This window comes from Bombina bombina, chromosome 3 (genome assembly GCF_027579735.1).
Source record: "Bombina bombina isolate aBomBom1 chromosome 3, aBomBom1.pri, whole genome shotgun sequence".
NCBI lineage: Eukaryota > Metazoa > Chordata > Amphibia > Anura > Bombinatoridae > Bombina > Bombina bombina.
The window spans coordinates 588,450,906-588,463,530 of NC_069501.1; the positions used below are offsets into that span (position 1 = coordinate 588,450,906).

General features: G+C 37.6%; 1 protein-coding gene across 1 annotated transcript in view; it reads right to left on the reverse strand.

Annotated features, from left to right (window-relative positions):
• Positions 1-12,625, reverse strand: part of MANEAL (mannosidase endo-alpha like) — a 91,628-nt gene that overhangs the window by 3,084 nt on the left and 75,919 nt on the right. The window contains exon 3 of the mRNA XM_053707169.1: positions 8,292-8,368. Coding sequence (XP_053563144.1) covers positions 8,292-8,368 — 77 coding nt within the window. The remainder of the gene's footprint in view (positions 1-8,291; positions 8,369-12,625) is intronic.

Here is a 12,625-nt window from a genome sequence, read left to right on the forward strand (position 1 = left end):
CTGGGGGTGCATTCAATGTATGTTTTCACACAGCATAGGGCTAGTTTCCATTGAGGTGGTAACGTTTGTAAAATGGTGGTAAGATAAATAATTTCCATAAACTTTGATGAAGAGAAATGATTATAACGCCACTTTACAAACGGCTACTCCATCACAATTGGCCATTTCTTTCATGTAATTAGCAAGAGTCCATGAGCTAGTGACGTATGGGATATACATTCCTACCAGGAGGGGCAAAGTTTCCAAAACCTCAAAATGCCTATAAATACACCCCTCACCACACCCACAATTCAGTTTTACAAACTTTGCTTCCCGTGGAGCTGGTGAAGTAAGTTTGTGCTAGATTCTACGTTGATATGCGCTTCGCAGCAGGCTGGAGCCCGGTTTTCCTCTCAGAGTGCAGTGAATGGATGTGAAGAGAGTATTGCCTATTTGAATTCAATGGTCTCCTTCTACGGGATCTATTTCATAGGTTCTCTGTTATCGGTCGTAGAGATTCATCTCTTACCTCCCTTTTCAGATCGTCGATATACTCTTATATACCATTACCTCTACTGATTCTCGTTTCAGTACTGGTTTGGCTATCTACTATATGTAGATGAGTGTCCTGGGGTAAGTAAGTCTTATTTTTTGTGACACTCTAAGCTATGGTTGGGCACTTTATATATAAAGTTCTAAATATATGTCTTTAAACTTATATTTGCCTTGATTCAGGATGATCAATATTCCTTATTTCAGACAAGTCAGTTTCATTATTTGGGATAATGCATATGAATGATCAATTATTTTTTTTTTCTTTCTTACCTTAAAATTGACTTTTTTCCATGTGGGCTGTTAGGCTCGCGGGGGCTGAAAATGCTTCAATTTATTGCGTCATTCTTGGCGCAGACTTTTTTGGCGCAAAATTTTTTTTGTCATTTCCGGCGTCATACTTGACGCCGGAAGTTGTTCGTGATTGCGTAATTTTTTTGACGTTTTGCGCCAAAGATGTCGGCATTACCGGATGTGGCGTCATTCTTGGCGCCAAAAAGTTTAAGGCGCCAATAATGTGGGCGTCTTTTTTGGCGCTAAAAATGTGGGCGTCATTCTTGTCTCCACCTTTTTTCACATTATTTCAGTCTCATTTTTCATTTGCTTCTGGTTGCTAGAGGCTTGTTCATTGGCATTCTTTCCCATTCCTGAAACTGTCATTTAAGGAATTTGATAATTTTGCTTTATATGTTGTTTTTTCTATTACATATTGCAAGATGTCTCAGATTGACCCTGGATCAGAATCTACTTCTGGAAAGACGCTGCCTGATGCTGGTTCTACCAAAGTTAAGTGCATTTGTTGTAAACTTGTGGTAACTGTTCCTCCGGCTGTAGTTTGTGATGAATGTCATGATAAGCTTGCTAATGCAGATAGTATTTCCATTAGTAATATACCATTACCTGTTGCTGTTCCCTCAACATCTAATACTCAGGATGTTCCTGTTAATATAAAATAATTTGTTTCTAAATCTATTAGGAAGGCTATGTCTGTTATTCCTCCTTCCAGTAAACGTAAAAGGTCTTTTAAAACTTCTCATTTTTCAGATGAAATTTTAAATGACCGTCATCATTCTGATTTGTCTGTTTCTGATGAGGATTTTTCTGGTTCAGAGGATTCTGTCTAAGATATTGACACTGATAAATCTTCATATTTATTTAAGATGGAATTTATTCGCTCTTTACTTAAAGAAGTTTTAATCGCTTTAGAGATGGAGGAATCTAGTCCTCTTGATACTAAATCTACTAAGCGTTTAAATTTGGTTTTTAAACCTCCTATGGTTATTCCAGAAGTTTTTCCTGTCCCTGATGCTATTTCTGAAGTAATTTCTAGGGAATTGAATAATATGGGTACTTCATTTACTCCTTCTCAAAGGTTTAAGAAATTGTATCCTGTGCCATCTGACAGATTAGAGTTTTGGGACAAAATCCCTAAAGTTGATGGGGCTATCTCTACTCTTGCTAAACGTACTACTATTCCTACGGCAGATAGTACTTCCTTTAAGGATCCTTTAGATAGGAAGATTGAATCCTTTCTAAGGAAAGCTTATTTATGTTCAGGTAATCTTCTTAGGCCTGCTATTTCTTTGGCTGATGTTGCTGCCGCTTCCACTTTTTGGTTGGAGGCTTTAGCACAACAAGTATAAGACCATAATACTCATAGCATTGTTAAACTCCTTCAACATGCTAATAACTTTATTTGTGATGCCATCTTTGATATCATTAGAGTTGATGTCAGGTATATGTCTTTAGCTATTTTAGCTAGAAGAGCTTTATGGCTTAAAACTTGGAATGCAGATATGTCTTCTAAGTCAACTTTGCTTTCTCTTTCTTTCCAAGGTAATAAATTATTTGGTTCCCAGTTGGATTCTATTATTTCAACTGTTACTGGGGGGAAAGGAACTTTTTTGCCTCAGGACAAAAAATCTAAAGGTAAATACAGGGCTGCTAATAGTTTTCGTTCCTTTCGTCAGAATAAGGAACAGAAGCCTGACCCTTCCCCTAAAGGAACGGTTTCTGTCTGGAAACCTTCTCCAATCTGGAATAAAACCAAGCCTTTTAGAAAGTCAAAACCAGCTCCCAAGTCCACATGAAGGTGCGGCCCTCATTCCAGCACAGCTGGTAGGGGGCAGGTTACGATTTTTCAAAGACATTTGGATCAATTCGATTCACAGTCTTTGGATTCAGAACATTGTTTCACAAGGGTACAGAATAGGTTTCAAGGTAAGGCCGCCTGCGAAGAGATTTTTTTCTCTCTCACATTCCAATAAACCCAGTGAAGGCTCAGGCATTTCTGAAATGTGTTTCAGATCTAGAGTTGGCTGGAGTAATTGTGCCAGTTCCAGTTCTGGAACAGGGTCTGGGGTTTTACTCAAATCTATTCATTGTACCAAAGAAGGAGAATTCCTTCAGACCAGTTCTGGATCTAAAGATATTGAATCGTTATGTAAGAATACCAACATTCAAAATGGTAACTATAAGGACTATTCTGCCTTTTGTTCAGCAAGGGCATTATATGTCCACAATAGATTTACAGGATGCATATCTTCATATTCCGATTCATCCAGATCACTTTCAGTTTCTGAGATTCTCTTTTCTAGACAAGCATTACCATTTTGTGGCCCTTCCGTTTGGCCTAGCAACAGCTCCAAGGATCTTTTCAAAGGTTCTCGGTGCCCTTCTCTCTGTAATCAGAGAACAGGGTATTGCGGTATTTCCTTATTTGGACGATATCTTGGTACTTGCTCAGTCTTTACATTCTGCAGAATCTCACACGAATCAACTTGTGTTGTTTCTTCAAAGACATGGTTGGAGGATCAATTTACCAAAGAGTTCGTTGATTCCTCAGACAAAGGTAACCTTTTTGGGTTTTCAAATAGATTCAGTGTCCATGACCTTGTCTCTAACAGAAAAGAGACGTCTGAAATTGGTTTCAGCCTGTCGAAACCTTCAGTCTCAATCTTTCCCTTCGGTAGCTTTGTGCATGGAAATTCTAGGTCTCATGACTGCTGCATCGGACGCGATCCCCTTTGCTCGTTTCACATGCGACCTCTTCAGCTTTGTATGCTGAACCAGTGGTGCAGGGATTATACAAAGATATCACAATTAATATCCTTAAATCCCAATGTACGACACTCTCTGACGTGGTGGATAGATCACCATCGTTTAGTCCAAGGGGCTTCTTTTGTTCGTCCAACCTGGACTGTGATCTCAACAGATGCGAGTCTGTCAGGTTGGGGAGCTGTATGGGGATCTCTGACAGCGCAGGGGGTTTGGGAATCTCAGGAGGCGAGATTACCAATCAACATTTTGGAACTTTGGATTTTCAGAGCTCTTCAGTTCTGGCCTCTTCTGAAGAGAGAATCGTTTATTTGTTTTCAGACAATGTCACAACCGTGGCATATGTCAATCATCAAGGTGGGACTCACAGTCCTCAGGCTATGAAAGAAGTATCTCGGATACTTGTATGGGCGGAATCCAGCTCCTGTCTAATCTCTGCGGTTCACATCCCAGGTGTAGACAATTGGGAAGCGGATTATCTCAGTCGCCAGACGTTACATCCGGGCGAATGGTCCCTTCACCCAGAGATATTTCTTCAGATTGTTCAAATCTGGGGACTTCCAGAAATAGATCTGATGGCCTCTCATCTAAACAAGAAACTTCCCAGGTATCTGTCCAGATCCAGGGACCCTCAGGCGGAGGCAGTGGACGCGTTGTCGCTTCCTTGGAATTATCATCCTGCCTATATCTTTCCGCTTCTAGTTCTTCTTCCAAAAGTGATTTCCAAAATTCTAATGGAACGTTCGTTTGTGCTGCTGGTGGCTCCAGCATGGCCTAACAGGTTTTGGTATGCGGATCTCATTCGGATGGCCGGTTGCCAACCTTGGACTCTTCCGTTAAGACCAGACCTTCTTTCTCAAGGCCCTTTTTTCCATCAGGATCTCAAATCATTAAATTTGAAGGTATGGAAATTGAACGCTTGATTCTTAGTCATAGTGGTTTCTCTGACTCAGTAATTAATACTATGTTACAGGCTCGTAAATCTGTGTCTAGGAAGATTTATTATCGAGTCTGGAAGACTTACATTTCTTGGTGTTCTTCTCATAAATTCTCCTGGCATTCTTTCAGAATTCCTAGAATTTTACAGTTTCTTCAGGATGGTTTGGATAAAGGTTTGTCTGCAAGTTCCTTGAAAGGACAAATCTCTGCTCTTTCTGTTCTTTTTCACAGAAAGATTGCTAATCTGCCTGATATTCATTGTTTTGTACAGGCTTTGGTTCGTATCAAACCTGTCATTAAGTCAATCTCTCCTCCTTGGAGTCTTAATTTGGTTCTGAGGGCTTTATACAAGTTCCTCCGTTTGAACCTATGCATTCTCTGGACATTAAATTACTTTCTTGGAAAGTTCTGTTCCTTTTGGCCATCTCTTCTGCTAGAAGAGTTTCTGAGTTATCTGCTCTTTCTTGTGAATCTCCTTTTCTGATTTTTCATCAGGATAAGGCAGTGTTGCGGACTTCATTTCAATTTTTACCTAAGGTTGTGAATTCTAACAACATTAGTAGAGAAATTGTTGTTCCTTCATTGTGTCTTAATCCTAAGAATTCAAAGGAGAGATCTTTACATTCTTTGGATGTAGTAAGAGCTTTGAAATATTATGTTGAAGCTACTAAAGATTTTAGAAAGACTTCTAGTCTATTTGTTATCTTTTCTGGGTCCAGAAAAGGTCAGAAGGCCTCCGCCATTTCTTTGGCGTCTTGGTTAAAGTCTTTGATTCATCATGCTTATGTAGAGTCGGGTAAATCCCCGCCTCAAAGAATTACGGCTCATTCTAATAGGTCAGTTTCTACTTCCTGGGCGTTTAGGAATGAAGCTTCTGTTGATCAGATTTGCAAAGCAGCAACTTGGTCTTCTTTGCATACTTTTACTAAATTCTACCATTTTGATGTGTTTTCTTCTTCTGAAGCAGTTTTTGGTAGAAAAGTACTTCAGGGAGCTGTTTCAGTTTGATTCTTCTGCTTATAATTTCAGTTTTTTTCATTACTGAGATTAAAACTTTTGTTTTGGGTTGTGGATTATTATTATTTTTCAGCGGAATTGGCTGTCTTTATTTTATCCCTCCCTCTCTAGTGACTCTTGCGTGGAAGTTCCACATCTTGGGTATTTATTATCCCATACGTCACTAGCTCATGGACTCTTGCTAATTACATGAAAGAAAACATAATTTATGTAAGAACTTACCTGATAAATTAATTTCTTTCATATTAGCAAGAGTCCATGAGGCCCACCCTTTTTTGTGGTGGTTATGATTTTTTTGTATAAAGCACAATTATTCCAATTCCTTATTTTGATGCTTTCGCTCCTTTCTTATCACCCCACTTCTTGGCTATTCGTTAAACTGAATTGTGGGTGTGGTGAGGGGTGTATTTATATGCATTTTGAGGTTTGGGAAACTTTGCCCCTCCTGGTAGGAATGTATATCCCATACGTCACTAGCTCATGGACTCTTGCTAATATGAAAGAAATGAATTTATCAGTTAAGTTCTTACATAAATTATGTTTTTCGTTGTTTATCTGAAGCACTTTTTACATTATTGTTTGGTGAAAAATAGCCCTATAGTTGACGTGCTAAGCCTGTTTTTTTTTTAACACAATCTAAAGACTTGATAATGAACAGCACTTTTATAGGCCATTTTGACTTATTGAATGCCACAGATAAAAGAACCCTGGACAACACTATTTGACATTGTGTTTTCAGATGTAAACTTGGTTTTAGCATATGAGTAAAAAACACTGAAATGACCCAACAACACATTGGATAACAATGTCACCAAATAGATGTAGACGTTTCCTGCTCCACCAGTTTTAAGTAAAAAAAAAATACTAAAAAGAACATTTACACTAATACAAATTAGAAAAACTGTGAACTCAACAAGTCCACATGCAAAATGTACTGATAATGCACCTGTTCCAACCTCTTAAAGATACATACACACATTAATTGCACACACTCTACCTATTGGCAGCATTAGACACTATTAACGAGAAATAAAGGGACATTCCGGTCAAAATTGAAATGCACATAGATAAATTACATCTTTGAATAGAAACAGATTTGCAATATACATGTATTGGTAAAAATGCTTCTAGTACAAGTTATCACTGTTTTAGTGTTAACATTTGTCTCTGTACATGCATGTGAAGTATAGCTAGATATTCTCAGTGCACTAGCTTTTTAAATACTACAGCTGCTCAGAGCTCCAGTGAGGCTTGTATCATGCCAGCAATTAACAAATTGAGTCATTACCAGATTTTACAAGCACCTTAGGCTCTCTGAGCAAGTGCTGTGTTTAAAATGCTGGTGCGCGGTGCATACTTAAATACACTTTTGAAACAGCTATAGCTTTTATAAGATGCATTTTTGCTAATACACATATATTACAAACATGCTTCTATTCAAAACTGAAATACATCTATGTGGATTCCAGTTTTGGCTGGAATGTTCCTTTAATGAACATAAAGGCACTTCAGCCTTTGATGTACTGGCTAAAGCCCCCCCATATCACCATTTTGTTTGTCAATCATGCACACTTGGTTTTTCACTTACCAAATTGTAAGATTAATGACATAATGATTTTTTGTTGTTTTCAGGAAGTAGTGATTTTAAGTTTCAGGAGTATTAATGGCAGAATCATTATAGGATTGTGATTAATGGAAAAATATTCTGAGAACTGACCAAAATTTACAAGTTGTTAGTGGTTAAAAACAAAAACAAGCGCAAGATGAGAGAATAAGAGAAAAATCTTGTAGTACTTTCAAAACACATACTGCACTTTACTAAAGGACTATAATGAATAAGTACTGACAATTAGTGAGTTATTAAAGTGAATGTAAATTTTGATGCTAAAGTGCCTGGTTTTTAAAATTTTTATTAAAAACAGGGGCACTTTAATTCATCAAAATTTACATTTCACTCCTTGTGAAAAAAAACTAACCTTTTAAACTTGACAGCTGCTCCAGCTTCCTCCGGTCATCGCAAGCCATTTCTGATGTCAGAAATGATGGATAGGTCATCCTCCAATTACGGCTCCCCCCCCCCCCCCCCCCCGGGGAATCAAGTGTCTGATTCAATGCCGTGATTGGAGGAAGCCAGATTCCTCTTTTTAGACCCAGGAAGAGGCTTTGTGACGGGTGGAGGAAGCTGGAGCTGCTGTGAAGATTAAAAGGTAAGTTTTTTTTCACAACAGGAGTGAAATGTAAATTTTGATGAATTAAAGGGATACTGAACACAAATTTTTTCTTTCAAGATTCAGATAGAGCATGCAATTTTAAGCAACTTTCTAATTTACTTCTATTATCAATTTTTCTTTGTTCTATTGCTATCTTTATTTGAAAAAGAAGGCATCTAAGCTAAAGAGCCAGCAAATTTTGGGTTTAGAACCATGGACAGCACTTGTTTATTGGTGCTGTCCAATCAGCAAGGACAACCCAGGTTGTTCACCAAAAATGGGCCTGCATCTAATCTTACATTCTTGCTTTTCAAATAAACATACCAAGAGAATGAAGAAAATTTTATAATAGGAGTTAATTAGAAAGTTGCTTAAAATTGCATGCTCTATCTGAATCACGAGAGAAAAAATTTGAATCAAATTTTTAAAAACCAGGCACTTTAGCATCAAAATTTACATTCACTTTAACTAAGGTAAGTAGTATTATAAAAATAATATTTTTGATAGAGGGAACCCAATATATTCCCACAGACTTACTTATCAATTATGTACTTTATGTTATCATGCACTGTGCGATCGTCACGTCCCTTGTATGGCTGTATATGAAACGCCACCTGCAGCATAAACAGAGAATTGCATAAGCACACCTGGAATTTTAAACATTGTTAGATGAAGCAAAAACATTCTTAACCCTTTCGCTGCTAAGCCTTTTTTACACCCCGTTGCTGAGCCAATTTTGAGCTTTTTTTGCTACCTATATTTAAATCATATTCTGAGTAAAATTTCAGTTAGTGACCCAAACAAATTATATATTGTTTTTTTCAGCTGGCCCAGCAGATTCACAATATGCCATTATTATATTTATATTTCATGGAATGTTAGATAGCTGTGGCAAAAACTATAAAAAAACAAAACAACCCCCCCCCCCCCCCCAACAAAGTATAACTGTTTATTAGATATTGGTAAATAATACTGAAAATGGCCTAGTGACCACTGCTGGTACTGTGATCACCTTACTAAATTGTCATCAAGAGTAGCCACATGAAATAGGAGCCCATATGAGCTGTTGGTGGGTATAATATAGATTAGAGAGGCCCCATTTTGCAGCACAGAAATAAAAGCACTTTGTTCTTGCAAGGTGTTCATTGTTAACAGTGATCACCTGACTATACAGACAAAATTCCTAAAAAAAATTTTTAAGAGAGGTACTTGTCTAGTAGAAAATAAACTTTTTTTGGGGCCTCTAGACATACCAGATTTTTTTTTATATTGTACATAAAATGTAACATTCTAAAGCAAATCTCCAGGTGTTTTTTTAACTTTATTTTTAAAACATCTGCTTTGTAGTACAGCTATCTAAGTTTCGTCATTGTGTCCCCTTTGTTATGTCACCACATGTGCCCACTAGGCCACCAACAATCCATAGCCAGTAGTGCAGGGGATCCCCGAAAACTTTTATGCTGCCTTTAGAGGGTAAAAGCTGTGACTCCACTGAGGGGCCCCGGACCCTAACCCCCCAACTGTCCCGATTTTCGCGGGACAGTCCCGAATTTAGGGGTCTGTCCCCCTGTCCCGGGTTGCTAGCCATCTGTCTCGATTTGCCCCATGCATTTTTTTTTTTTAATTCTATTGGGCCCATACTCAGAAGCAGCTGGCTTTGCTCTCCCAGGGTTAGATACCTGTTAGATTCCCTGTGGAAAAGGAATGGTGTGTGGGTTAAGCAGGAGTAAGAAGGCTGTATACCCTCTGACCATGGGTAATGGTGACCTCTCTAACCTACCTCTGGTAGTGATGATGTCTAACCCCTGGTGATAATACTAGCATGTCTTCAGTTTTATACAATGAGCAGTGCTAATACCAGGGTAACGAACAGTGGCAGCCGCAGACTGCCAGCTAATGTGCTTGCCAACCCCAGGACCCCATACAATGAATTACAGATACCCATATATGATGTAGTGTGTGTGTCTATCTGTATCCATAACTGTGTGTGTGTATCTGTATGTATAAGTCTTTATGCTATGTAGTGTGTGTGTGTCTGCATGTATAAATGTAAGCTATGTAGTGTGTGTATGTGTATCTGCATGTATAAGTGTATGCTATGTAGTGTGTGTGTGTCTGCATGTATAAGTGTATACTATGTAGTGTCTGTGTATCTGCATGTATAAGTGTATGCTATGTAATGTGTGTGTGTGTGTGTGTATCTGCATGTATAATTGTATACTATGTAGTGTCTGTGTATCTGCCTGTATAAGTGTATGCTATGTAGTGTGTGTATCTGCCATTGTAAGTGTATGCTATGTAGTGTGTGTATCTTCATGTGTAAGTGTATGCTATGTAGTGTGTGTATCTGCATGTATAAGTGTATGCTATGTAGTGTGTGTGTATCTGCATGTATAAGTGTATGCTATGTAGTGTGTGTGTATCTGCATGTGTAAGTGTATGCTATGTAGTGTGTGTGTGTATCTGCATGTATAAGTGTATACTATGTAGTGTGTGTGTATCTGCATGTGTAAGTGTATGCTATATAGTGTGTGTGTGTATCTGCATGTGTAAGTGTATGCTATGTAGTGTGTGTGTGTATCTGCATGTATAAGTGTATGCTATGTAGTGTGTGTGTATCTGCATGTATAAGTGTATGCTATGTAGTGTGTGTGTATCTGCATGTGTAAGTGTATGCTATTTAGTGTGCTACTGTGCATTTTTGCTGACTTTAAAGGCCAGAATCTAGAATATTAATGGGGAATGCAGAGAGCAGTTTTAAATAATTTATTATTAAATGTCCAATTAAGATATATATTTAGCAATGTCTTTGCTGAAACCTATAGTCATTTGTTAGGGCAGGCTGAGGCTAGAGCCATGTTCCAGCACCTACTGTGAGACATGGATCAGAGTTATTATTCTGCAGTTGTGAGATTCAGTGGGACTTTTAAGCTGATCCATTCACTCACTGACCCCAATGATTCTCATAATGCTTGAAAGAAACTGTCTCACACACAAAAAAATGTCTTGGTAACTTTAATCAGTTGCAGTATTATAGGGATATTCCAGCCAAAATTGGAAACCACATGGGTGCATTTCTGTATTGAACAGAAGCAATTTTGTAATATACATGCATTAGCAAAAATGTTTCTAATAAAAGCTATAGTTTAAAAAGTGTATTTAAGTATGCACCGTGCACCAGCATTTTAAACACAACACTTGTTCGAAGAGCCTAGGGTGCTTGTACCATCTGGTAATGACTCAATTTTTTAATTGATGATACAAGCCCCACTGATGATCTAAGCATTATTTAAAATGTGGGTGCAGTGAAAATATCTAGCTATGCTTCACATGCATATGCAGAGAAAAATGTTAACACTAAAACAGTGATAACTCTTACTAGAAGCATTTTTGCCAATACATGTACAGTATATTAACAATGTTTATATTCAAAGATGTAATCCATCTATGTGCATTTATATTTGGACTGGAATGTCCCTTTAACTGTTAAACTGCTGGTTAAAGTCATAAAGACATTTAATATATATGTAACAACTTTTTTTTTTAATTAATGTATTTATAAAATACTTTAAAAAAAAAAAAATCAAAAAAACAATTACAATATGCCTGTGAGAACAAGCAGATGAGGTGCCTAGATCTCTACTTGTAAATATCTGTATAAGCTCTGTGAAGAGATTGACTCATGTTTTACCTCAGAAAATACATGATATTGTTGTTTATAAAACCACTTTCCTGCCTCATTATAAAATAGTATTTCTGAGGTTTGTATTAACTGAACACAAAATAACATTGCCATCATTTAAGTGACATAAAAAATCCATCTTTCATATGGAAAGCACTGTGTAAGCATGTTACAATATGTTTTTGTAGCTTACATCTGTTTTAAATTGATTTTAACTTCAAATGCATGTTTGTATAGGTGACCTATATTTATATTATATTTATTTATTACTAGTCGATAAGCTACAGATGTAGAAACAACCTATTTTATATAACTAAGTACCCTAACCTAACACCCCCTAACCTAACACCCCATTAAATAAACCCAAATTACCTAAACTAATACATTCTAAAGTTACAGAAAATAAAAAATCAAATTTCCAAATTTAACAAAATTAAACCTAATCCCTATGAAAATAAAAAACACCCCCCAAAATAAAAACACCCCCTACTCTAAGAATAACCTACCAGTAGCCCTTAAAATAACTTTTTGCAGGGCATTGCCCCAAGATAATCAGCTCTTTTACAAAAAATATACAAAGTGCCACCTAACATTAAACCCCCCCACCCCCCAAAATAAAAGAACCTAACACTAAAAAACCTAAACTACCCATTGCCCTGAAAAGGACATTTGTTTGGGCATTGCCCTTAAAAGGGCATTTAGCTCTTTTACTGTCCATCCCTAAAAAAACACCTTAAAAAATACTAAATCTAACCCCCAGGTTGGTACTCACGGTTCCTGAAGTCCGGCGGAGAAGGTCCTGTTCCAGGCGGTGAAGTCTTCTTCCAAGGGCAACTTCTTCTTCCAGGAACATCCTGCGCGGAGCAGTGCTGAAGACTGAAAACCACGGAGCTGAGGACCGGCGACCCTGGAACTGCAGACCGGCGACAGCGGAGCCATGGAGCGTGGAGGATCCTCTTCGTACCATCTCTGCCGTACACTGAATAGTGAATTCAAGGTACGCGATTAAAGATGGCGTCCCTTGAATTCCTATTGGCTGATTTGATTCTTCCAATTCAAATCATCCAATAGGATGAGAGCTACTTAAATCCTATTGGATTTTATTAATTGTTAAATTTGGTAATTTGATTTTTTTATTTTCTGTAATGTTAGCCTTTTTTTATTTTTTGTAAACTTAGTTTATTTTTCA